At 41.7% G+C, this 26,989-nt stretch overlaps 2 protein-coding genes across 3 annotated transcripts; both read left to right on the plus strand.

The window, feature by feature from the left end:
• Positions 1–171: 171 nt before the first annotated feature.
• On the plus strand, positions 172–20,548 carry LOC139650446 (bridge-like lipid transfer protein family member 2). 2 transcript variants are annotated; one of them, XM_071527103.1, is made up of 40 exons: positions 172–262; positions 895–1,040; positions 1,321–1,447; positions 1,970–2,019; positions 2,192–2,333; positions 2,416–2,534; positions 2,646–2,706; positions 3,177–3,360; positions 4,416–4,539; positions 4,672–4,796; positions 4,910–4,977; positions 5,112–5,248; positions 5,790–5,908; positions 6,355–6,548; positions 6,911–7,208; positions 7,692–7,897; positions 8,012–9,062; positions 9,251–9,442; positions 9,612–9,814; positions 10,096–10,214; positions 10,313–10,536; positions 11,099–11,289; positions 11,510–11,609; positions 11,763–11,962; positions 12,108–12,405; positions 12,512–12,669; positions 12,826–13,032; positions 13,603–13,702; positions 14,057–14,239; positions 14,606–14,727; positions 14,876–15,031; positions 15,449–15,570; positions 15,687–15,867; positions 16,362–16,448; positions 17,104–17,214; positions 17,302–17,437; positions 17,800–17,924; positions 18,018–18,119; positions 18,557–18,691; positions 19,060–20,548. In XM_071527103.1, exons 2-40 carry the CDS (start codon positions 967–969, stop codon positions 19,243–19,245), a joined length of 6,717 nt encoding a protein of 2,238 aa, XP_071383204.1. In that variant the 5' UTR covers positions 172–262; positions 895–966; the 3' UTR covers positions 19,246–20,548. The 2 variants fall into 2 exon arrangements, with proteins under 2 accessions (XP_071383204.1, XP_071383206.1); XM_071527105.1 differs by having other exon boundaries at positions 187–262; positions 898–1,040.
• Positions 20,549–21,967: 1,419 nt separating this feature from the next.
• On the plus strand, positions 21,968–25,106 carry LOC139650463 (ribosomal protein S6 kinase-related protein-like). Its single transcript, XM_071527141.1, has 11 exons — positions 21,968–22,186; positions 22,338–22,421; positions 22,534–22,602; positions 22,810–22,879; positions 23,498–23,605; positions 23,787–23,827; positions 23,925–23,952; positions 24,079–24,168; positions 24,390–24,478; positions 24,593–24,703; positions 24,807–25,106. The coding sequence occupies exons 1-11, from the start codon at positions 21,968–21,970 to the stop codon at positions 25,104–25,106; spliced, it is 1,209 nt and encodes a 402-aa protein (XP_071383242.1).
• The last annotated feature ends 1,883 nt before the right edge of the window (positions 25,107–26,989 follow it).

Genomic DNA, 26,989 nt, shown 5'->3' on the forward strand with positions numbered 1-26,989 from the left:
ATAAACCTGTATGTTTGAATTCATAGTTAAAAATTAATAGCGGCTTGGACAATATTTTTGGCAGTGTTCCACATTAGTCACTGCCAGCAGCACTTCTCGTCTGCAAGTCAAATGTGATGCCAGCTGAGCAGGGCGGACTGGAAACTGATCTGACTTCAATTCCCCCTCTCTGTGTTTACTGAGGGAAGAGGACAACTGTCTGAAGACACTGCTCTGCAGCTTTATAGGTGCCATAAACATCTAATGCGCTGAATATGTCAAGGTAAATCAGTTTTACTGTTTTGTTGATGGAAGCTAAAGTAGGCTAGCCAGATAAATGTCCAAGTAATGTTCACACTAGTTCGCTACCAAAAAGAATGCTGAGCTATCTGCCACTTTCTTAGCTATGCTAACTTAGCTAACGTTAGCTTTCGTTAGCCAGTGTTAACGTTAGCTTGCTACTATGCTAAAACATGTTTACCATTGATTTTGGATGACGCGGCGGCAAATATTTTAACGTTAACTATTTAATGTGTGGATATGTGGGGCTAACGTTACTAGCAGCAGAGCGAGGAGTGGTTGTTTTGCCACTAGGAGCTAGTTATCCAAGGGGATGTTAAACCGAAGATTTTACTTCCATTCAGCGAAGAAGTTTATGTGGCATTTCATGTCCGGTTTGTAACTACACTGTAGTTAGTTAGCTGTTAGCTAGCGTTAAGCTAGCTTAAAAACACTCCACTAACGTTTGTCATTTTGCATAACGGTAACTCAGCCAGTTACAGTAATATACATAGCACTAGTAATATTGTCTGGCAGTTATTGCTTATTCTAGCAACCAGCCACACCAAGCTAGAAGCACCTGAAAGGAAGGTGTTTTCGTGCTCAACTGAAGCAAATCTTTTCCTTCCTTGACAGCAGCTGACACCAAAGAGCAGAGCAGCAGCCAGCCCCATGTCCACGAATTGGGTGTGAACAACTTGGGACAAAATGTCTCTCTTGCTGATATCCTTCCTTCTAATTCTCCTGCTTGGAGTAACTCTAGCAGCTGTCCTCATTTTCAGGTAAGTGATTTGTGGCTTAGCTATATAGCGGCACAGCATGTCCAGGACTGCCTATAATACTCGATATGACAAGGAAACAAGCTCATCATAGTTGTGTGTAGGCAAGATTGGAAACTGTGAGGTTAAATAGGATAATTCTCAAAGATATAGTAAAGACTGCATTACAATGAGATGTAACCAATATATTCATGTTCATTATTGTAGGAATAACTGGATGAAGTACAGGATTTAACAAAATATTATATAAAGTATATAAGGTATTGTTTTATCTTTTCCATAGGTGGCTCATATGCACTCTGGCTGTGCGATTCTTCCAGAATGCACTAAATGCTGAGCTAAAGATCAAGTCAGTAGGGCTGTTTTCAGTCCGAGGAATTAGTATCCAGTTTCATCCCCAGCACACTCTGGTAGGTCACAGCTCACACTTTGTTTACGTGACATTTATGTATTGAGCTTATGCGGTGCAACTACTTCTCTGTCTGAGGTAAATGTTTGGCTTAGTAATGGCTAGAACATATAGTGCAGGGATGCTTATTTTACAGTACGATTCAATACACGATATGGGTTCACTATTCGATACAGTCACAATACAACATAATAAATATAACTGTGCAGAATTATGTTCTGTTTCTGAGCCACAAATCTTTCTAGAAATGGCATTGGCTTGCTAGAATGTGAACAACAATTTAAGAATGTCATTACAAAGTGCAAATAATGTAATTTCACTGGAGAGCTTGTGAAATTGTGATGGGCAAGCCGTCTCATTTGTGATCACTACAGCAGAGTAAAATGTAGCGATACGTATTGTCACTTTTTTTGCATTGTGATATATTGAATTTCGATATATCGTCCCATCCCTAATATAGTGTCCATTGTCCATTGTTGTCAGTTTCTGAACTGTAACAACAATTCCTTTTTCTTTATCACAGGAAATTGACAGAATATGGATTTCAAGTAAACTTTTAAACCAGGACTTGCCGTAAGTTGTCAAATTCGTTGTCAGTTGGATGTTTTGTGATTATCCAACAAGAACACCTACCCATACAAAATCCTTGTACAAGGAATTTTGATTGACATAGATGCATTGCCTTGCTGTACGTAAAACAGCAAATAAGTCCTTCAGTTATGTTAACTGCATGTTTGTATTTCAGGAGGTACCTGGCATTGTGTGTCGGTGAAACCAGAGTTCGGTTTGACTTGCAAGCACCACTGAGGCCTCTGGTGAAGAAGAGCCATGGAAAAAATTCAGGGAAGATGTCAATCAGCCCCACAACTCTACGGTTTCTGTCACAGGTGTGAAGCCTCACACAGAGGTCAGCGCTGCTTGTCAAACTGATTTGTAGGCAACATCTCACTCCCTGTCTTGTGTTCTCAGCTGCTGTCATTCCACATCAACTCAATCAATGTGATGGTGCTGAACCTAACCCTGTCGGAGTCTCTGTGGCACATGACTGTCACAGGCATCACCTTGTTACTTGACCACCAGAGTAAAAGGTGACTATACAGGCCACACCACTGCTTTTCTATCTGCCACTATTAATCTGATTATAATTGTTATTATGATGAGCACCCTGCAAAGATATCTTTTTAAATTATTCATTACAGGTTGGCTTGGGATTTTTCAGTCGGGCAGCTAAGCAGTAAAGTGCTTAAAAGCAGTCGATTGGTGAGTTTCATCAGAATGTGAAATCAATTTCACTGAAATGGCAACTTTGTGAACCCCATATCACAATATGTGATATGGGGTTCACAATTCGATACAACTACGATACAATTTAATAAATATAAGCTCAATGACAACAAGTGTGACTGTGCAGAATTATGTTTATTTTTGAGTCACAAATCTTTCTAGCGATGGCGTTGGCTTGCTAGAATGCAAACAACAATTTAAAAATGTAATTACAAAGTGCAAACTGCAAATAATATGATTTTGTTGGAGAAATTATGACAGGCAAGCCATCTCATTTGTGATAGCGGAATAAAATGTAGCTAATATTGCGATTCATTTTTCTGCCCCACAATATACAAAATACGTATTGTCACATTTTTGTATTGCGATATGTTGAATCTCGATATATCGTCCCATGCCTACAACTCATGGTTGAATGTGTCTGCCTTACATGCCCTTCTGTGTAGGACATATGTCTGGCTGAGGTGTCTCTGAGCCTGTTGCTGTCTGGGGATGTGAGCCTACCAGAGTTGAAGCCAGGTTGTCTCTCCCTGTGTGTGAGGACACTCATGGCAGAACTGCATGAGGGCCTGTTCCTAAGCCAACTCCTGCTGCCTCCCTCTCCTTCAAAGAGCATTCACGATGGATCTGGTGAGCAAATGCAATATCAAAACGATTCTCATTTAAGTTAATGAAGTTGTGACCAATTGTATTAAATATCACAACATATATTTAATGTGAGGCTATATGGTCCTGTTATGCTTGTTCTGAAATGTTTTGGTCCTGGAGGTATACTGTTATCTGTGACATTTTTAGCTTGTACTCTAACCTCAGAAAGAACATAAACCAGCAAGGGAGTGAGGACAAGGTCATATCCAAGAGCAGTAGTGACCTCTGTGTTTAGGTGCTGGAAATGTTCCTGAGCTCAATGACAGATAAAAACTTTTATCTTCCCAACAATACCAAATACAAACAAGTTAGAGGTTTACAATGGTCCTAAAACAGCAGCTAAATTGGGTTAAGTGGTGTTACCAATTTAAAAAAAAAATGTAAATACATGTTTTTGTTGTTATTTCTTTTCCTATAATTCTTTTTACTGGTATATTTCTATCTGCATGTCTTTTAGGTCATGACCTAAAAGCAGAATAGAGGTTATTAAGGTTGGCAGTTACACCAGAATAGATAAACATGGAGAACTGAAAGGGGAAAAATAGGGAAGTAGGGAAGTGACACAATAGCAGCGTGCACATTCATGTACTCCCATTCAAAACATATTTTCAGATCATCAGTAAACCAAAGCCTTTGAGAGGATTGTAGCTTTGCTAGTAGTTGAGCTGTTCCCCGCAATTACCCAGATGCCCAACTATTGTGGGCACAGTTGCACCATTCAAATCCTGCCTCCTTCCTGTCCTCTCCCTCATATACACACTTCAAGTTACACAGTGAAATACAGTTTCTAGACAATAATCCTAGAGGATGCACATATTGCCAAATTTCCTGGATAGTCATGGTTGATGAATTAAGTCTAAATCTCATAGTGTTGATCGTAGGCTTATAACAAATGTAATTTTTTGTCTTCATTCATTTTAAAGATTTTTTATCTGGTATTCCTATATTGAATTTAGGGCACCATGTACATTTTTTTGAAAATGCTGTACATAAAGTTGAAGTTAATGACATTTCTAAATATATTCCTATCCTTTCAGAATGTGAAAACAGTGAGTTCATCCAAACCGAGACTGTGGAACAGCTTCATCAGCTGATACCCCAGAAGGTCAATGTGGAATTTGAGAATACGAATGTAACTCTGTCCATGCACAGCCAGAAAAGGTGATTCAACATTTTGCATACAGCTGCTTGTATTCCACATGTAGTTTTCGTTTTGCATGACATGATTCCTTATTAGAATGACTTACTGATTCCTCAAATTATTTTTTATGATATTTTCTCCAAACCTTACAGACACTTGAATTGGACTCTGAAGTCTCTTAAGGTCTGCTATGGACGTGAGAGCGAGCAGCTTCCCCTCAGGAGCTTCACTCCTGAGCTGAGCTTCCCCCAGAGCAGCCTGGAGCTCCTTCTAGAGGGTGAGAGGACAGCTGGCCACCAGACGCAGTGCAGAGGGAGAGGGATGCATCAGTGTGTGTGTGTGGGGGGGCAAATCTATGAATAATATGTTCCTTTTTTTTTTTATTCACAGATGGACTTCTCCTCTCTCAAAGTAGGCAAAGAATCCTCTGCCTGAACTCCCTCAAGACTGCCCTGCAGGTAAGATAGAGTGGTGATTATTAAGCGTTACGGTTATGGTGATGGTTACGCTGCATGAGCTAAGCCTCTTAAATCTATGACTCATATTTGACATCTTTTGAGTTTGGTCTCTCTTGTCATTTTTCCGCCTCTAGGTTACATCAATAGACATCTCAGGGTCATTCACAGTCAACACTTGCATCATCCACTACCGTCACCAGGAGTTCTCCCATTGGTTGGACCTATTTCCATGGGAACAGCTAATTCACAGGAAAGCAGCACATAGAAAAAGGCAAGTCACAGTAGGGAAAGTCGAACAAACGAGTGTCTTGATAAACTATAATTTGCTGCAAACAGAAGGTTCCGCTTACTGTTTTTTGGGAGCATATTAAGCTTTAATATTTAATTTATTTGCACATTAAAAACCTCCTTTGTCAAAAATAATCCAGTACAACCAGATATTTCCTGTGACATCTGGAATGATTTGTCTTCTAAATGTATGTAAAATGAGTATTTTAATTTAATCACATTTGGGCATTCATTCAAATTTATAGCAAAGTGGAGCAAAGGAATGTACTCTGTGTGATGAATTGGGTCCTGTGTCATTTGATAGTAATTCTATTTAACAGACCATTACTCACTTTTACATATTAGTGTGAGTGGGGATGTTATAAAAATCCCCCACTGTGGTGTGTTTAATATTTTAATACCTTTTATTATTTTCTCTTCTTCATCCATGTGTTTGTGCATCATTCATCCTGTATCGTGTTTGCATATAATAATGTGGTGTTGTGTAGTCCATTAGAGTATTTGCACACCTTCCTGTTCCTTAGGCGCTTCCCCCACCTGGACGCTCCTGTGATGATCAGCTCCTCTGTGTCCAACGTCAACGTCTCTGTTCAGCTGGGAGACACAACGCCTTTTGCTCTGGGCTTCATCTCTGCCCGTGCAGGTACTGTAGGCCGTTCACATACGCATGCACATACACACAGAGAGGAAAGCAGGTGAAAGTCATGTGATGTTTTTGCAACATTGCGAAATGAGGGCATAGTTGCAGTAGGCTATAATGGGAAAAGCTTATGGTCAGCACTCTGGAGTGGATTTGTGACATCAAGTGCATTTGGTTTTCAATGTTTTTGTCATAGATTAAAAGAATCTTGCTTCAGTGAATCATTATGGTTGGTATGTTATAGCCAACTGCATTGGCGCAACCCTTTCCAAACATGCCTAGCCAGATTAGATAAAGTCTTTTCTTAGATGAGTGCCCTTTAAATGTTACACATTAACTACTACTCCTTTTATCCCTGTTTTGCTTTTAATGCAAAACCACTCAAACCACTATACTGGAACAAATTAAAACTTTATTTCCCCTAATGTGTGTCTTGTCCATGTCTCCAGAACTGCAGCATCTTCTTGACATTAAAGTTGACGAAGACAGCCTGAAGTCCCAGAATGTGCACCAGCGTGCCTCCCTGTCCCTGGACCACTTCTGGTGGAGGGTGGGTCAGGGGTCCCATATCCAACAAGCCCCCCACCCACCTGGTAAACATGTGTGGGGAGAAGCGCTAATCCTAGACTCCCTCAGTCTTCAGGTATTAAGAATACAAATTATTATGGGGCCTTTTTGAAATTAATTCAATCGTATCTATATTTTTGGATTGTTCAGTTTCACTTTTACATTTTTCTTAAATACATAGGCATCAACTTCTACGTTTCAACAAATTTCTCTTAAGTACCAAATGTTGTTTTTACCCAGAATTATGTCTTTGCATGAATTCTATTTTTAAAACCAGAATCTGTGAATCCCTCTGTTTTCCCTAACTACAAATGAGATCAAAGATGTTAAATCAGAACATATTATTTTAAGAAATAATATTTAAAGTTTACATGAGGGTCAAAGTTTGTTGGCATTATAGATAATAATGGTAGGGTTCTTTTAATCTCATCTCTTCAGGGGAGCTTCAGCCGACCCCATGTGGAGTCTAGTATCCAGTCTCCGAATCTGAGCGTGGAGTCCAGTCTGAAAGGGCTTCAGGTGGAGCTCTCGGAGACCTGTGCCCTGTGTCTGTCTCGCCTGCTGTCCCTCATCAGCGTGCCCCGCGACAGGAGGCCACAGCTGTCAGATATGGCCTCTGTGTCTCCCCCTAGTGACGATGCCGTCCACCCTGACCCCTCCTCACACCTACCGCTGCTTTTCAAACTGGAGTGTTGTCTGGAGGATGTCAATGTGTTCACACTCTCTAATCTGGCAGGTAAATTAATTGAGAATATTGAATGGTGAGAAATGTTGTCTGCTCCTCTGCTGGCTCCGTTCACTCATTCACCATTTTGGATATAAACAATACTATTTTTATTAGGATATTACACTCTACCACAGTCATTTAACAAATAATAAAGAACACAATCTACCTTTTCAACATACATTTAGCTGAACAGAATGATTGGGTGGGCAGAAAAGATGTGACTGGTATGTACTCAGACTCCAATAATCACAAACAACAGCCATTGCATTTGTCAGAGGAAGGAAACCAAATTACCAAAAATATTGTCTGAACCACAACATGAAAATGACTTTTAGAACTGGCCCAAAAATAAGCCTTGAACAGGCCTTTCTCCCTATGAATGCTCTTTACCATTTTCCATTCTCATCTTTTAGGGCCATAAGACACACAAAATCCTCTGCCCCTTTAGTCGATCAATAATCATCATGTTTTACTTTTTCCTGTTCCCCTTAGGTGCTCTGTCTTCACGGATGGACACCGTCAGGGTGTTCAGCTCTGGGGAGAGCTCCAGCATATCTCTACAGGGCGTTAGCCTGTCTGTGGTCAAGACACTCACAGAGAACATGGAGCCATGTTGCCCCGCCTCCCAAACCCCAAACCCTGTCCTCAAACTCACCACTATAGCCTTCTGTCACCACATCACCACCCAGACCTTAGAGGTTGGTCAGATCTTAATCCACTTCATCCCACTGGACTGACATGACTATGCTGATATTGTATTTGTATTGGTGTATTTCAATGTTCATATGTTTTTCTTGTCATGCCTTAATCAGGTTCAGTGTGAAGAGGAGCTCACTGTGGAGTGGACGCCATCAGACCACATGTTCCTGTATCAGCACATGACCGAAGCCCATGCTTGTTGGGTAATGCTATGTGGAGAGCAAGGAGAGGAGAGTCCAGTCAAATCTGTAGACGGTGAAGTTGTTTCAGGCCAGAGTAAGGGGCTGCGTGTGCGCGTTGAGCTGGGCCGTGCACACTTGACAGCCCATGTTAGCGAACAGAACTATATCCTCCTGCACACAGAAGCCCTCTCACTCTCCACGCATGCCGGTTCCATGCACATGCGCTCCCCTTGCCTGATCCTCAACTTTGATGGCAACAACATCTTCTCCTTCAAAGAGCTAGACGTCGAGACACACCCAGAGCTGACCGAAATGCAGCTGCATAGAGACGCCTTCCCCTTCCTCACCACCCCTCAGAACCGTGTCTGGGTCCTCACTTGCCCTACCCTCGCTGTGGAGTTCCCCTACCAGTACAACTTCTCAAACACCTTTGACATGGCCATTAGCGTGCAGAAGTGGCTGAAGACTCTGCATCGCTCCCCAAGCCAGTCCACTGCTGCCCAACGTCTGCCCCCTGACCTCGTCTTCAAAATCAGCCAGTTCTCGTTTGTCTTCCTGGATGACGTCTTTGAAATCAAGCTGCGTGACAACTATGAGTTGATGAAGGATGAGAACAAGGAAAGTGCCAAGCGTCTGCAGCTTCTGGATAAGAAGGTGGCAGATCTGCGCAAGCAGCACGGAGAACTTCTGCCTGCCAGAAAGATAGAAGAGCTGTATAGCTCTCTGGAGAAAAAGCACATTGAGATCTACATCCAGCGCTCACGCCGCCTCTACGCCAACACGCCCATGAGGAAGTCTCTGCTGACCTGGACTGTGTCAGACTTGGAACTAGTGGTCTTGGCTGACCACTCCCTTCATGGGCCAGAGAGGGTGAGAGAGCAGCTGAGGGACATTGATGGAATCAGTCCCTTCCCCAGAGATGGACTTCCTTTGGTGGTCCAGTGGTGCCGCGCTGTGAAGTTCAAACTCACCGCCTTCTTGGGTTAGTCACACAAAAAACTACAGCATTTATTGCAGATATCAGTAAGGAGTCACTGCAGACAGGATGTATGTAGATGAAGCTAAATTGGAAATAAAATGTAATTAAGGACATCAGTGTTTTAGTTAGACTTCTGCTATTTTCTTCATACAAAAAGAATTGACCTCTTTCCTCTCTTTCTTCTGTGCCAGTGAGAATTCGCGACTACCCCCGCTACCTGTTTGAGATCCGGGACTGGGAGTTGTCAGGTCGTCTGATTGGGACGGAGCAGGATGGACAAGCACGGGCTCATCGCAGACAGATTGTCCCACTTGGCCCACCATGGGGAGATGTGACAGTCCATAGGAATATGCCACCACTCAAGTTCTACTATGATTTCAAATGTGAGTCATGGTAGTCATTAAATGCTGCTCCCAGTGCTATCCCTCCAGCACAACCCTGATAGCTGATGTTGAAATGTTATGTTTCCCTGAAAATCCCATGTGATCTATCAATTGCTTCTCACACTAAAAACTCTCTAACACTAAAAACTTTTATTTCCTCTTTATACAGCTAACATATCTCTCTACACTATTGTGTGGGGGCCGTGTTGGGACCCTGCCTGGACTTTGATTGGTCAGGTAGTTGACCTGCTGACCAAACCCACGGTTGACCCCTCGCCCCCCCTGGCCTGGTGGGACAAAAGTCGTCTCCTGCTGCACGGACACTGGGTTATGGACATTGAGCAGGCCAACCTTCATCAGCTGGCTACAGAGGTAAAACATTGTACAATGCTTTCATTCATGTTTTGTGCATTCGCATTAGAACTGTGGTTATGTGGCATAATATGTGGCATTTTAATGTTCCAGTTATGTAGATTTGTGACAGAATATTTGTTTTGTCAATTCAAATTTTTAATCAATTGACTTAAATGTTTTTATTTTTTTATTTTTTTGTTTTTGTTTTTGAGTTTCTTTGTTAACTGAGCTTTATGATTCAAAAGAAAATAAAAAATTTTACTGATTGCATGATAAAGATGAATCTTTAATCTTTACAGGACCCATATAACACTACAGAAAACTTGCACTGGGAATGGAATAAGCTGAACTTTGATTGGAAACCAGGGCAGTTTGTTTTTAAAGGTGACATGGATGTCAATGTCAGGACAGCCTCCAAGTAAGTGAAGGGTCGGATTTCAGATATCAAAGATTTAAAGGTTAACTATATTTGTGGAGAATTGTTCAGTAATGCAAGTTTCTTTTTCCCCATCTTAGGTACGATGATATCTGTTTTCTACACCTGCCCAACCTGTGCATGACCCTTGACCTCCAGTGGCTTTGCCATGGCAACCCCCATGACCATCATGCCGTAATGCTCTGCTGTGCAGAGAATGTTGCCGACGTGACCTCAGGACAACCTCATGACTCCTACAGAGCCTTTCGCTCCGAGAACCTCAACCTCTCCATCACCATGGACCTTAACCAACACTGTGGCACAGGTGTGTGGAGTTCTGATAGATATTTATGTTTTTCCCTCATTCATTTATGTAAAAAATCACAATTCTAATTGCTTGAGACTTAACTTTGGTTCTGGTGACTTGGGACTTGACTTGTACTTTGATGACATGAAAAGATTTCTAAAGTCTTGAGAAAAGATCTTGTGTATTATGTGTAAATGACTTGGATTGAAAGTTCTGAGATCTGTTCCACCAGACAACTGAATTTAAATTGTTTTCTGAATTTGTATGGAATGATTGAATTTGTTGAAGTTGAAACTGATAATAGAAATATTAAACAATACCGCATTGAAAAGTCCTAGAGATTTTATTTTCTTTAAGATTAAATTGATACTGGACTCTCAATTTGTTCTAACTTGACTTGGTATGCTACATTTAGACATTAATGACTTGGACTTGACTTGGCAATCCTGACTTGAGATTTGTGCCTCAAGACTTGAGACTGACTTGGGACTCGAGAAAAGTTGACTTGGTCACACCTCTGCTTTGAAACCAGTATTATATTTGTGTTTTTACTGGAGAGAATTATACTTCTTCCTTTCAGAACCGTGCCAACCCAGAATCCTCCTGTACAGCAGCACACTACGCTGGATGCAGAACTTCTGGGCCACCTGGACCAGCGTGTCCCGACCAATCTGCAGAGGCAAGCTCTTCCACAGCCTCAAGCCCGTCCGCAAGAAGCTGGGTCAGCACTATAAACAGATGTCCTACACAGCTGCCTTCCCACAACTACAAGTGAGTGTTGTTTTTTTAGGCTGACTTACAGCCACAGTCCACTTCAGATTAAAAACGTATTTTATAGAAAATCTTGAAATCTGCATTTGGCATCACTTAAGATAATGATTAAAGATAATAATCTGGTTATTCCCCTTTATTGCTTTGGACCCAATATCATCCATTTGAATGTGTATTTCTAAAGCATTGCTAATGTAACCATGTTTTGTGTGTCCTTCAGGTGCATTACTGGGCCTCCTTTGCCCAGCAGAGAGGCATCCAGGTGGAGTGCAATAAAGGACACGTCTTCACTAGAGGGGCACAGAGACTTATCCCACAGGGTAAGCGGCTTGGCATGATACTGAAGAAATAGCAAATTATCCATACATACAGTACAGATGACTGAATTAGAGTCCCACCATAAAATTGAGTAGTTTGTACATTTGTGTAATGTCTATGGATGCATGTTTATGTGTTTTCTTACGGTCTCTCAGCTGGCACTGTGATGAGGAGACTGATCTCTGAATGGAACGTGACTCAGATGGTTAGTGAGCTGTCACAGGTGACGGTTCACCTGATGGCCTCCACCTGGGACGAGACGGCTGACCACCAGATCAACGCCCAGGTGAAGAAGACTCACCTGCTCAGCCTGTCCTCTCTGAGCTACCAGCGACAGAGCAACCGCATGGAAGAGGTAGGAGCCCAGATTTGGTTCTTTTGACAGACTGGATAGTGTCGAGTACAAGCTTGCGGTTGCATTTTTCACATGCATGTTAAATTTTACATGTAAGACATTTTGTTATCTTTAATCAGAGGCTTCTTTTGAATCCTTCTGACAGGAGGTGAGCCCCAAGGATGAGAGCAATGCCTCCTACACTCACAAACTGCGCTTGGTGGACTTGCGTGCCTCCTGGACCACCACTAACAGGAACATAGCCTTTGGGCTGTATGACGGTTATAAAAAGGCAGCTGTATTGAAGAGGAACCTCTCCACTGAAGCTTTGAAGGGTCTGAGGATCGACACGCAGCTCCAGGCCAAGAAGCTCAAACGCTCTCCCTCCAACTATTCTCCTACCACAGCTCCTACTACACCCGTTATGCCCAGCACCAACCGAGCGGAAAAAAGTCAAAATGAAGGTGAGGAATTTGCTCGATTAGTGGACTCTCTGTAGAAGACCACAGTCAATTATTTTAAGACACAGTTTTACCCCTTCCCTTATTCCCCTCCTCCCTGATTCTATAGGAACATCTATGCTCCAGAAGCTCATCGAAGAGACGGATAAGTTTGTGGTGTTCTCAGAGGAGGACTCCGGTGTCAGTGACCAGCTCTGTGGCATCGCAGCCTGTCAGACTGATGATGTCTATAACCGCAACTGGTTTATCGAGTTGGTCAACTGTCAGGTAATTCCCTTGATGATAGTATTTGGGGTTTTTTATCCAAGTTTTTCCAGTTTTCCTTAGGGCAGCATCATGTAAACTCATGTAAATTCCTACTGATGCAGGATGGTAGTGTAGGTGGTCCATCATTTTAATCCTGCTCTGCTCTGCTTTGCCTAGATGATGCTACGTGGCACAGAGACAGCAGGCTGTGTGCTGGTGTCTGCAGCCAAGGCCCAGCTGCTGCAGTGTGAGCACCACCCAGCCTGGTATAATGACACCCTGAAGCAGAAAACCACCTGGACCTGCCTGCTGGATGGCATGCAGTACTTTGCCACCATGGAGCCGAACCCCTCTGAACAGGAGGACAGGCAGCTGTGGCTGGAGGTAGGCACGGCTCACACCTGCCAGTTATTTCATGGTGTCATAAAGGCTTGGATAAGTCTTAAAATGTCTTCAAGTATATCAACTACATTCATGGTCTCAAAAATGTTATGTATTCTCAGTACACAGTTACACAGAGCTAGTGAGAAATCATCCCAGTCATATAGATTTTTTTATGTTTTTTTTTATTTTAACCTTTATTTTAGTGGTGAAAATTGGTTTTACATTTAATTTTAACTGGCATTAAATAGGCCTTAACAAATCTTTAACTTGATGAAATTTGCAGACAGCCTCTATTAATAATACATTATCAAAGGAAGGGAAATAGTGACTGTCAATGAGCTAGAGCACATTTTCTCATTATTCCATGGTTTCAGAGTGTAAACAGTGTATCTCCCAAGTTATGTTAGTGTTGTAGTGTGCAACACAGTGTTTGAAGTTGAAGAAAACTCTGCCTCTAGTCTGATTGTCACGTTACTCAACTATAACATCACATTTCATGGACGACGACTGTGGTCCCTTCCCCCATAGTTTGCTGTTGCTGCTCTGACTTTCTGGTGGGGTTGTGTTTAGGTGAAAAACATAGAGGAGCACAGGCAGCGTAACCTAGACTCAGTGCTGGAGCTGATGGAGAGTGGCCAGGCTGTGGGAGGAATGGTTAGCACCACTACAGGTATGGCACACAAGATCACCACATGGTAGCCACCTCCTAATCCCTGAGAATTCCTGGTTTTGTGAAATATTAGGCATTACTGAACACTGACCATACCTCCTCTACACCTGCCAACATACTGTATCCCATGCACAGTGATTCATGGCATATGCATGTTTGGTGTGCAATATATATAGTGTAATGTCTTTTGTATGTCTTGCACTGTCCCGCTCTGTTGTGCCTGTGCCTTGTGTGTCAGTATGTCCTGTGTTGCTATGTTGTTGTTATCTATACATTTATTTTTCTTGGTGTCTAAACTGATTCTGATTCTCTGCAGTATTTTAACTATAATGTTCCTTGTCTATGTCTATGCAGACTGGAACCAGCCAGCCCAGGTGAATGAGACCCAGCAGGTGCAACGTATCATCTCCCGCTGTAGCTGCCGCATGTACTACATCGGCTACAGCCACGACATCGACCCAGAGCTGGCCACGCAGATTAAACCACCAGAGCTACGGAATAACCATGAGAAAGAGGACCTGCTGAAAAAACAGGCTGGTATGTTCTGTCACCTACATAAAGCTTAAATTTGTATTTGTGGCAGGAACAATGCATTTGGTTTCATATAAAAGGAGAGGATGCCTACATCTGTCATTGATTGTCATAACACTGAATTCACCACAAAGAATCAGACTGCAGAAACTTAGTGACAAGGCAAGCACACACAGCTTAAGTAGGTGAATCATTCATTCTCAAATAAGAAAAATGGAGGAAAAAAAAGAACCTCACCCTACCGAGAATTTGGCCAAAGAAAGTCTGTGCCCGAGTGAAGGGGGTAAAAATTATGAATATTTAGCTTTTATTCTAATTTTTTTTTAGCTGCAAGGTATGAACTCTAAGAATGTTACTGTGTTACTTCTCCAGGGGCTGTGGACACGTTTACCCTCATTCACCATGACCTGGAGATCTCCACCAACCCTGTCCAGTACGCCATGATCCTGGACATAGTCAACAACCTGCTGTTGCACGTGGAGCCCAAACGCAAGGTAGGAGAGAGCTCAAGCTTTTCAGTCAGCTAATGGTCCTGTGTGGTGGAGTTTCAGTATAGTGCTATCAATGATTTGCATTTCCTCACCACTCTTTAATCTTCTCTCATTCCTCTCTTTGTTGCCTCTGACTGTCTGGTGTGTCCAGGAGCACAGTGAGAAAAAGCAACGTGTGCGTTTCCAGCTGGAAATATCCAGTAATCCTGAGGAGCAGCGCAGCAGCATCCTGCACCTCCAGGAGGCCGTCAGGCAACACGTTGCCCAGATTAGACGCCTGGAGAAACAGATTTACTCCAACATCAGGGTGAGACACACAGAATTCACATTTGTTACGCCTATGATCATGATATGTGTACATGAACAAGTTTCTCCTAAAGCTAAAAACAAGTGAGAGAAAAGCCTGATCTGTGATGTCTTCAAGTGACATCTTCCAGAGCTGCTGCTTTGACAGTGAATAGGTGAACGAGCTTGTGGAAATTGTGACAATATCCTGGGTCATTTTCTTGGGATCTGGGTCCATTTTACAGTTCACCATTACTGTAAAACCGAGGTCATTTGGTTGTAAAAGCTCAAACAAACATGCCACATCTGCAAAGTCTGCCGTCATTGTCCTTTTTATAAAATTCCAAGCAGAATTGAATCTCTAATCTACTCATTATGTTACAAATTGCATTCCATGCGTTGAAATCATTAAACATGCGCCTCCTTCATCACCTTGCAGGCACAACCTGAGGAGCTGAGTGGCGATGAACTGACAGAGATCAACGTGAGACTGCAGAACCAGCTAAACCAGGAGAAGACTGACATGCAGATGAAGAGTGAAGAGCTCAACATTCTCATCAGGTCTCACTTCAGCTCTCATTCACCCAACACTACTCATACACACATACATACAGCAAATTTCCCAGGTTAAAACTAATACGGTCTCCTTACTGTCTTCCACCTATCCTCTCTCCCAGGTGTTTTAAGGACTTCCAGCTGCAACGGGCAAACAAGCTGGAGCTGCGTAAGCCCCCGGAGGATGTGAGTGTGGTGAGGAGAACAGAGATCTACTTTGCCCAGGCTCGCTGGTGTTTGACTGAAGAGGATGGCCAGCTCGGCATCGCAGAACTGGAGCTGCAGAGATTCATGTACAGCAAGGTGGGCGTGGAAAAGACCCACAACTGTCTGGAGTTATGGTGGGATGACTTTCCTACTCTAGGCAGGACAGCAGAGTCAGTCCCATCTTCCATCCTCAGCTGAAAACTCATCTCTTTATGAAGTACCTGTTCACACTGAATCATTTCCCCTCTCACATAACCTCCTCTGCTGTTTGCTCTAATTTGCTCTTGTCTTGGAAAAAACATTCCCTCTACATCTCTCCCTACCTCTTATTTTTTTAGCTGTTTCTCTATTTCTCTATTACCTGACCATCCTAGGGTCACAGGTATATGGTCTGCAATATATTCTACTGTTGTTGTATATTTCTATGGATAACAGCATTAGCTAAATGCATAAAATGGAATTGCAAATAGAACATTGGCACTTGGAGGCACTATCACAGGGTATCTCATGGCTGAAACATTTGACATTGCACTTTGTCACAGCTAGAGTGTATATGCTGACCGCATTTTGGGAATACTTTCTCCCTACAGCTGAACAAATCTGACGACACAGCAGAGCATCTCCTGGAACTGGGCTGGTTCACAATGAACAACCTGCTACCCAACGCAGCATACAAGGTAAATCAACTTCTCAGACAGCTTCTCTGATTTGGCTATGTATTTTTCTTTTATTTTCTATTTTTTATCTATCTATCTATTAATATTTTAGCCTTATTTATGCAGCAAACTTGACAACATGTTAGTGTGGTTTTCTCTGTTAAATCATGGATATTTGACACTGCCTCCTGATAAACCTGTGAAAAGACAACCATGACAATCATCCTTTTGAGAAATCTGATGACGGATTCTGTCAACATGTATTCACAAAGCCTACTAGGCCGTGTTTACCTAAATTTATGACTCTACTTGGTTCCTCTGTGCAGCGTGTGAGGGTATGTACAGTACAGTGACGGGACGTTGATGTCTGTGTTGACTCCATCTTGTTTGTCCAGATGGGATCACTCAGTGGCTCTTCAGATAGTTTGATATTCAGTGTTGCATGTGCACCCACGGATTCATTGCTGCATGTGCAACCAAGGACTCATTACAAGTGCACTTCCAACCTAATGGTGCTTTGCATGTTGTGTTCATAACATCATGATTTGAGCACTGTGTGCTGTTTCACATCAAAGTGTGTCATATTTTTCCAAAATGATGACAAATGTGCATACGGGACTGACTGCAGAGCTTTAATGTGTGATGTAGCTGAAATTAGTTTCCATTTTTCTCACAGGTGGTACTCCGTCCTCAGAGTGCCTGCCAGTCGGTCCGCCAGTTTGCTTTGCGCATTTTCAGTAAAGTGCGCCCTCCTGTGGGAGGGATATCTGTCAAAGAACACTTTGAGGTGAGGAGAATCACATGCGACCACTTCCACTGAAACATTTGGATTGTGTTTTAAGATTTTTGCAATAACAAATGTTTCCATCATTAGGTGAATGTGGTGCCTCTCACCATCCAGCTAATGTACCAGTTCTTCAAAAGAATGATGGGATTTTTCTTCCCCGGAAGAAATGTAGAGGAGGAGGAAGTTACTGATGAGGAAGACAAGTTCCGATTGGTTACTACTGGTATGTTTTGGTCAACTGTGGCAAGCTGACGGCTGTATGCTGAGTAGCCCCTAGTCTCCCTCCTCTGCATGTGCTCACCAGCCTGAAATCCATACTGGGCAAATAACCAATCAATAGTAGTTTTCCATTTTCTCTGCCAGGCCTTTGTGTGTGGTATTGAATAGCCCGTCGCTATTTTATGTCATCCCTCCAAGCTATTAAAAGGCTCTGTCAGCTCGGGTATGACCTTGAGGGGTGTGTGTGTGTGCGTGTGCATGTGCGTGTGTGTGTGTGTCTGCTTTTCAGTATGACTCACTGGGAGTATAGGATGTTGGGTGAAGAGTCACCCAGAGGCCACAGTGCTGATGTTCTCTGTATCACAGGTATCCCAGTCAAGCCGCGGCAGCTGTCAGAAGACACCATGGGCGCTATGGGCCCGAGCAAAGGTGTCGCCCAGGGATTGAACCGCACCGCCGGGGTCAGGAGGTCATTCAGAAAACCTCCTGAGGTATTAATGCTTTTTGGTTCTGTTTTTGCCCAGATGTTCAGAATAACAACAGGAATAAATGTAATAACGGTTTACTCCAATCTCCTCCATCAGCATCCGGTTGATGACATTGATAAGATGAAGGAAAGAGCTGCTATGAACAACTCCTTCATCTACATTAAGATTCCCCAAGTGCCCCTCTGTGTCAGCTATAAGGTGGGTTCCTGTACAGCCAAGCACTGTTACTGAGCTCAACATCCATTGTTATTTTGGATTCAGTTCCTATTATATTATTATAATAGGAATTAATGATGGATAGTAAGCTTGAATAGGATACATAAATACACAAAGAATACACAGACATTGACAAGAATTATTGTTCTTTGTTGGCCTCAGACCGGGTGAGGTCATTCACTTAGGACTATCACAGTTTGTTGTGAAATATATTTTCTAGGCTTTATTCACTTTAAAATGTTTGTTTTTTTTGGCCCTCTGGGATTTGTGTTGGAAGTGTTACAACTCTGCATTGGCAGCATTAACTTACTACACATCTAAATACACAGTTTTAATCAAGCAATGCTGTTTTATGTTGCTGGTCTGATATTTCTAAGATCTTGAACTAATGATTTACTGTATAAAATCTCCATCCCCAGGGAGAAAAAAGCAGTGTGGACTGGAAGGACCTGAACCTGGTTCTGCCTTGTTTGGAGTACCATAACAATACCTGGACATGGCTAGACTTTGCCATGGCTGTGAAGAGGGACAGTCGGAAAGCGCTTGTAGCACAGGTACAGAACATGAAGGGAAATACTCATGCCAAGTTTTTGACTCACCCCTTCATCAATTTCCCACTACTTCAAACCCTTGTAGGCTATCATTCAATGTTTGTTATGATATGTCATTTAAGATCACACTACCAACATCTGCTCATATGATCTCATTTAGTTTGAAACAGTCCCAAAATCTGTTGTTGACAGACATTGTCAGTAATCTGAAGCCATTATCAAAACTGAGCAGTCTCTATTTTTTTTTTTATATAAAAATCAAGAATAAGTAGTGTTGGAATCAATACAAGCAGCAGAAACAATATAAATTTACACTACAGTTGCCAAGTTGTGTATTTATGAACTTGCCCTTTTTCCTCCTTGCTGTACAGATGATAAAGGAGAAGCTGCGTCTGAAGCCCGCTTCAGGCTCAGACTTGCGGGGGAAGGCATCTGAAGGGAAGTCAGACAACAGCCTGCAGCAGCAGGAGGAAGATGAGAAGGCAAGGCTTCTCATTGGGCTCAGCACTGCAGACAAGAGCTCCAGCAAGAAGAGCATCTTCAGCCGACGCAAGTGACACACACCCACAAACACACACCTACACACACACACACCCACACACGCCAGAACCTGACTGGATGATCCACTACAGCAGCTACCACACTCCCACAGTTAAGGGATCAGGGAAAGAGCAGACTGTTAAGGGTAAGAATATCAGTCTGGCCTTCCTGGATCTGGTCTGATGTGGACCAGAATGGAAAAGGAGGTGGTAGAGCCTGTTGGGGAACAGGAACGGTTCAAACAATGTCAGGAGTTACCTTCTCACGCCCTGTGAACCTGCTGAACCTAAAATATGTTCTCTTAAAGAGTTTTCTAGAAGATACTCCCATTTCTCAGAATTGAAATCATGGCCCAAATCCCCTGCAGGGAACCCAAACAGCTCCAGGATTACCAGGGTGTCACTTTGACCAAACATATATTATCTCATTTATTTATGTGCCATTTAAATTTTCACTCTGCACCACTCTGCAGCTTTCAAAATAATGACCAATTAGGTTGCACTGCAGTGTAACCAGGACGATCGATTTATGTAGCTGGCACCTCACTGTGTTACTGTTTTCTCTGCTTCTATAAATACAAGATGGAGAGCACCTTTTCCTGCTGGCTCAGGAACACTGTATGTCAAACTTGTTAAAGTCTGGTAGAATAAATAGGACTAAATGGAAAGCACCTTGAGAACCACTTAAATGCTGTCAGTTGTGAAAATTAAGTTTAGAAATACCCTAAAGATATAGATATATATATATCAGTTTATGTTTTTTATGAATTAAAAATGAGAAAAAAAACATTGTATATGCCTGTATGATTGTCACTTTGACAGGAAGGCCCATTCCTATAAATGACCACAAAATATGCTAGCTTATTTTTTACTTGTATATGCCTGCATCTTTCAGCCGGCTGACATTTTATTGTACCTCACACCAGTGCAATACACCAAGAAGAGAGCAGCAAAAATATATTACTGTGTTATATTTTACGGCACTTGTTTTGAGGACACTGACAGTCGTGGCAAAAAATATGTTGCAGCTAATCGCTGTGTGATGTTTTGTAATTTTAACACTAAAGCACTTTTTATGCAAAGTATTTTGATATTTTTGTAACCACGGTTGTTTCTGTTGCATTAACGTTACTTGTATAACTGTGCTGCTAAGCCTGTTATTTCAGTCACATCTCTACTGAAACGTTTTTTTTTGCCCTAAACATTTCAATTAAGCGGATCATAGCGCAACGAATCGACTCATTTCACTGTTTTATCACATTTATTCTGATTTCTGTCAGTTCCGTTTTCTGTCGCAACTGTCGCTGCGCTTATTGTTTATCTGTCAATAAAAGTGTTAAATCATGAGTTGATTTGCGTCTGAATTATTGTGTTGAACAAGGGGGCAGGTCTCTGAGTCACAGCAGCATGGGGAACGGAGGGGATGATTGATCATTAATCTGACAGCCTTAACTGGAGCGGAATCGAGCCCGTCCCGCTCTGGATGAGAACCGAACAAGAGGCTGCGATTTCTCTCTCTCCAGCCGATCAAACTGCAGATTTCTGTGGATCAAACACCGTGATGTCCGGGACGGGACCGCGCGGTTCTGAAACAATGGAGCACGCGAGAGGAAGAATTTCCCTGTTGATTTTCTTGTGAAATACTTTAGTTGATTTCTCCCTAAAGGATGTGATGGGCAGCGACATCAGTAAAAACACTAAGGTGAGTGAATCATCTTTGGTTAGATAAGCCACAGCCTGCAGTTGTTTACATGTTGTGTAAATATTTTAATTTTAATTTAACGCTGCACAGATATGAACCAGATGGTCAAATCCAGATGCCCTATAGTATATCTGAAGTTTTATTTGCAACAATGCCAGAACATTGATCATGTTTGCATTGGATGTGTTGGCTTTGCAGAGCAATTTATAGTTTAGTTACATAAGTATGAAAGGTTCTTTAGCTGTCTAAATTAATTGCAATTAAATATAGATAAATATGTAATAAATATGGTGAGGCTTTTAGTGGGATCAGCGTGTTTTGAATGCACTGAGATGTGTATAATCCATGATGCAAGGCGCCTTGGGGTATAGAAATGTCTGGGTATAGGTCCACTGGTCCAGGGTCAGTGCTCTGGAGGAGATTTCACCACTTTAGATGAAACATAAGCCATGCCAAAAATAGATTTATTGATTAGGTGCACTTATGTGGACAGCGGCTTCTCACCACTGGCATGAGGGTCAATTGCTGTTTGATTCTGTGGAGCAGAACTGAAAGACACTGAAAGAAATGCCTATAGCTGATTGAGCCAACTATGTCTTTTAGATATCACAAGCACTGAAAAATGTTTTGATTGGTCTGTTTTTAATGTACTATTCTAAAAAATACAGGTATGCCTTTAAGTAGATTTGGTAAGCTCATGCACATTTTTTGAAGACTTACAGCCTATGGAGCCTCTCTAGACCTTTATTGTCAGTGTGACAGGGTTGAAATTTCCAATCCTCATTTAAGGTCACTAGGGAGGTGGAAAATTCTACTGAAATTTCTACTAGTCTACTGAAAATATTTCCCAACTCTGATTTGGAATCAATGTTTAATTAAATTATTTTTCAGTTAGATTTTAAAATTTAGCAGATAAGTAGTCTGAATGACAGGGATGCATTTTATGGACTCATCCTTATTATAAGTCATTTTTTCCCCTAAATGTAGAGAGAGGTACCGACTGATGAGGGTCGACGCTGGCATGGATTCCTCTCCAACATGGGGATCTCCATTGCTCACAGACTTGGGCATCTGGGACACCCAGGTCTGATGACTAGTCCCATGGGACTGGAGGGTCGACTGCCCGTTCCGAAGCACCTGGTCCCTCCAGAAGACAGTGTTGAGAAGTCAGCCGTGGAAAAGCCTCTTCCAGGTTTCATCTCTGTCTTTCTGCCTGAGTTCCCACACCGTAAATTTCCTGGGAAAGATCATTTCCAGGTACTGTGGACCACAACTTCAGATTGACCAGTGAAATCTTACAAGCAGATGTTGCAATTCACACTTCATCATGAGTTAAACTAGAGACAAAACTGTTGACATCTTATATTAATGTAAACATTGACAGATAAATATACTTCTGTGCTCACAGATCCTAGGATTTATAGCCAAAGGGTCGTATGGACCCATCTTGAAAGTGAGGGACAAGTTGAAAGAGAAGACTTATGCTGTTAAGGTGAATCTCTGAAGTCTCTCTTACAAATCAGTTCAGCAGTAATAACCAGTATTACAACAGCATTACATTTGAACATAAAAATGTATAATACAGTTTTCCGATTGTCACATAGGTCTTACCAAAGTCTGAGATCTTGAAGCATGGAGGGCTGGCGCAGTCAAAGGAGGAAGTCATCATTCAGGTATATCACAGTGTAATATCACTCTGATTTGTAAATCTAGTTTATAGGGTTATCAACAAATTTTCAACGACTACAGCAAGACTCTTTCCCTAACCAAGTCCTCAAACTGTTGTATGTGGTGGCATTTACAGTATAGGAAGCTCCCTGTCCATCTCTCACTGATATATTCACTCTCACTCTGTGTGTGTGTTGACTGTTGCATTGCAGTGGCAGCTCAAACACCCATTTATCCACAATCTGCAGGACTGCTGGCAGACACAGCGCCATCTCTTCATTAGTGAGTTTATGAATGAAGGCACAATTAGACCCTTTCCCCTTCTACTATCCTTCCCTTTTTTGTGTTTTGTAGTAGTTTTTCCCCTCCTGGTCCCATAAGAACATACATCGGATGGTAATTTCCCTACAGTCTAGCTGCTGTATCCCTGAGTTTGACTACCCTTCTCACTGCTGGATATTGAAGACGTATACTGCCATCTAGTGAGATTGCAGGGTAAAGCTCACATCCTCAGTGTAGCGTGGCTGTGGCTACTGTTTTCCCTGCTCCTATGTTTTGATTTTTTCAGTTTAAAGCAACCCTGAAATGTATTTTAAAGAGCTATGATCATGAGTTTGTGTGTATCTGTTGTTAATAAGACAATAACAGGACAAGCATGTGTGTCTTTGCCTTAACCTCATTCCTTAGACTGACACAACTTACCACCTCCTCTTCCCACACAGCCGACAGTGTGATGAATTGATTTTTATCTTTTGTCCTTTTCTTTGCTCCCTCATTTCTGATGTTTTATTTCAGAAAATGCTGCAAAAGGCCAGCATTAACCCAGTGTGTGTTATAATACAGTATGTAGCCCAGTTTGAAAGGCATGATCACAGTGCCTCCATATCTCTTCCTCCATAGTGTGTGACTACTGCGGCACTGGAGACTTGTACACTTACTGGTTACTGAAAGGCCAGTTTGGGGAAGATGAAGTTCGGCTGTTTGCTGCAGAACTAGGCAGCGCACTGGGTCAGTTTTCCTCAGGTGTTCACTACATTGACTTGTATGGATGCAGAAGTCATGCTATAGTTTTAGAGAATCTTAACATTGGATTTTAATATTGTCCTCTTTAATTTGACATTGTGAAATAGTTTTTGGTCAAACTTTAATACATTATACCTCTTGTTTGGTTTTCTGTATATTATTCTAGGATTCCTGCATGACTTGGGGATCATGCATAGGGATATAAAGGTATGAAGATCGTTCATATTATGTAATGAACTGATTTCCCAATATAACAACGTCTTTGTATTTATGACTTAGGAAATGTGTTTTGGTGATTTTTCAGATGGAGAACATCCTTCTGAGTGACCAGGGTAATGCTTGTCTATATTTTCTACTGCTCTCCGTCAGACATACTCATACACCGTATTTTGGAAATAGTATTTTAAAGTACATGAATTTAAACTTGTGCAGCAATATCATGTTGTGCTCTGATGCAGGTCACCTTCGTCTGGCTGATTTTGGACTGTCTCGTCGCCTGAGAAGGGGAGGAAGATCCTTTACAATATGTGGGACTATCCAATACATGGGTGAGATGTTTCAGATTCTGGTAAATGAAATGTGAAATGAAAAGTGTGTATGAAACTTTGCAGAAAATGAATCAAAATTGTTGATTGCTGTTTGCAAGCTGGTTGGCTGTTATTTGCTTTGCATTTAGAGTGATATATGTTATATCAGTGAAGTCATGTGCCTCAGGAAAATGTTCTGATTTGAGGGAAGTTATCGTTTTGTGCCCGTTTTGTCTGGACAGCTCCTGAGGTCCTAAATGGGGGGCCATACAACCATGCGGCTGATTGGTGGTCACTTGGCATCATGTTGTTTTCATTGGTGACTGGAGAGGTGAGGTCCCCTAATGTTACTTTACATATTAATTAGCTATAGATGCGGTACTATGTCACTTGTTGGTTATTGCCGTTTGTGTACACCTGCCTGAATATTTCATTGTGCCCTCAGTTCCCGGTACCTCCAGAGCCGGACCACTGTGCCATGTTGAGGAAAGTCAGACAGTTCCCTTATGTCATGCCCAACACCTTCAGCCCTGCACTGGCCTTACTGCTCACTGAGGTCAGTATCTGTAATTCTCTCTAATATCGACACCGGGATTCCTCGTGAATGAACGATTCTCATCCTGCTTTTGTTTCTTTCTCTCTCTCTCGCCTGACTTAAGCTCCTGTGCAAGAATCCAGCAAACCGCCTTCGTAACCTGGAGTGTTTCAAACGGCAGACTTTCTTTCGCGGTACTTCATTTGACTCTCAGATTCTCCAAAAGACACCTGTTGAATTCATTCTCGAACTCAAGAAACATCCAGACTGGGCAGCCAAAGCAATGAGGGGCCTTTCGCTGGACTACTTCCACAACTTTGACTGTGATAAAGTCCTTCATTCCCCCACAACCCCCACCGAATTGTCTCCTACCTTGGCCAACATTGACCTGAACCAAGCTGCAGCCCAGGCTTGCAAAGCATGAGACGGGATTGTGTTTCTGTGACTAAATACAGAAAAACAGACTGTAGAAATATAAATATGTCACCCCTTGGATCGTCTTTGTTTACTGTTAATGTTTCTATATGAAAGATGCTTGTTCCTCTGTATATTTTAGGACATAGATTTATTGTTACCCCCCACTGTACTCCTGCAGCCAGCTGGATGTCAAACATGTTCAGATACACTTTTGGTGCTGTCTGTATGCAATGAAACATAATGTTGGGGAATGGCTTTAATTTTTTTAATCATTATTTATTTATGGAGTATTCAAATTAAATTAATATTTTTGATAACCTTGATTTTGTAAGGAAATTAAGTTTTAATCTTTAAGATTACATGCACACAGTAATATAACAGTATACCCGCATATATCCCACTCACAAATGTTCCTGTATTAGTTGTGTGGATATTACCATGGTTAACCACAGTAATTGGGATATGGTGTATATACAGTATACCTCAATATCCTGGCTAAAATGTATATATCCCAGGTAACTCATTCTGGTTTGTCAGTAGGTTATTATAAACAGTATTTGATGTTTATGTGCACCAGACTGTCCCAGACAATAATCCATAATAACAGTAATTGAAGTCATTGCGTCCTAGCATGCATAAGCATGAATGTTGTGTCATATTACGCGGTCAAAATACATCTGACCTGACTGTTATATGCTTTACAGTATTAGAAAATTTTATTATTTATCATTTTATGCTACTACAGCAAAATAAATATGTATTTATTTCAAACAATAATTGTTATGTATACTTAAAGTTAAGTATATACAGTATATAATCTTAGTAAATATATAATCTTTACCATGATGAAATCACCTGATACCTCACCTAAGGAGTGATAATCCACTTTTTCCATGTGTTCCTCCATTACAGATTCAGCAAAATTAATTATTCTTCCCAAATCTGTGATCAGGATTCATTCGGTGTTTGGGTGCCTTGACACAAGGCATAGCTAATCTTACCCGGAGGCTCAACCTACCCCGTTCTCCCCTACTGAAAAAATATTACAAATATGGACTATATAAATATACTTTTAAATAATATACAGTTAGCATAATATAGAAAAACTCTTAAATGCAAAGTCTATATATAAGTTGTAATTATGTTGACAACTTTTCAATTCCTACAAGTTCGAGAAAGCTTCACACATTATGGATTTACCTATTATAATAAGGTGGAGAAAAATAAAGTAAAAAATAATTGCATTACAGCCCACTGTTTCTTCAAGTTAAAAGAACAATCCTGCTCTTGATTGTTCTTGTTTTATCCATCATGACCACAGGCAATAGTCATAAATTGAACTTGCGTAGGATGCACATGTGGAACACCATATTGTTCAGTATTATTCATTGACTTTGCAATCAATTTGAAGTGGCCCTGTGCAGCGTGAAGGTTACAGTATCAGACAAATAATATCAGTGTTTGGGGTTTGATTCTTGCTGGGCAACACATGGTGAATTATGTCCAATATTTTGCTCTAAGACACTTGTAAAACATCTACCAAGCAGCGTATGTTAAATCAGTTAGCATATGAGTGCTATACCTGGATACATTATGGCCAACTTTCAGCCTTGGTTGACCTATTTGGAGGAGCGCTCACAAACCCATTGAGGACAGCCTTAATAGGACAGAAAATTGAGGACCAGATCATTAAATGTTTTTAATTAGGTAACAGAAAAAAGCGACTGGCCCAGGGGAGTCGGCCACGTATAATTGCTGTACTTCCTCAAGTCATCTCCCATATTCAGACTGCATCTCCTGAATGGAGTGCACAGACTCCTCCTCCTCCTCCCACTGCCTCCTGACATTGAATTCCCTTTCAGGCCCTTGTCTTAGACAGGTCCACCATGT

Source organism: Centroberyx affinis, unplaced genomic scaffold (genome assembly GCF_046629955.1).
Source record: "Centroberyx affinis isolate AG114_WGS23_722 - 3 ecotype Tasmania unplaced genomic scaffold, CSIRO-AGI_Caff_v1 ptg001494l_1, whole genome shotgun sequence".
NCBI lineage: Eukaryota > Metazoa > Chordata > Actinopteri > Beryciformes > Berycidae > Centroberyx > Centroberyx affinis.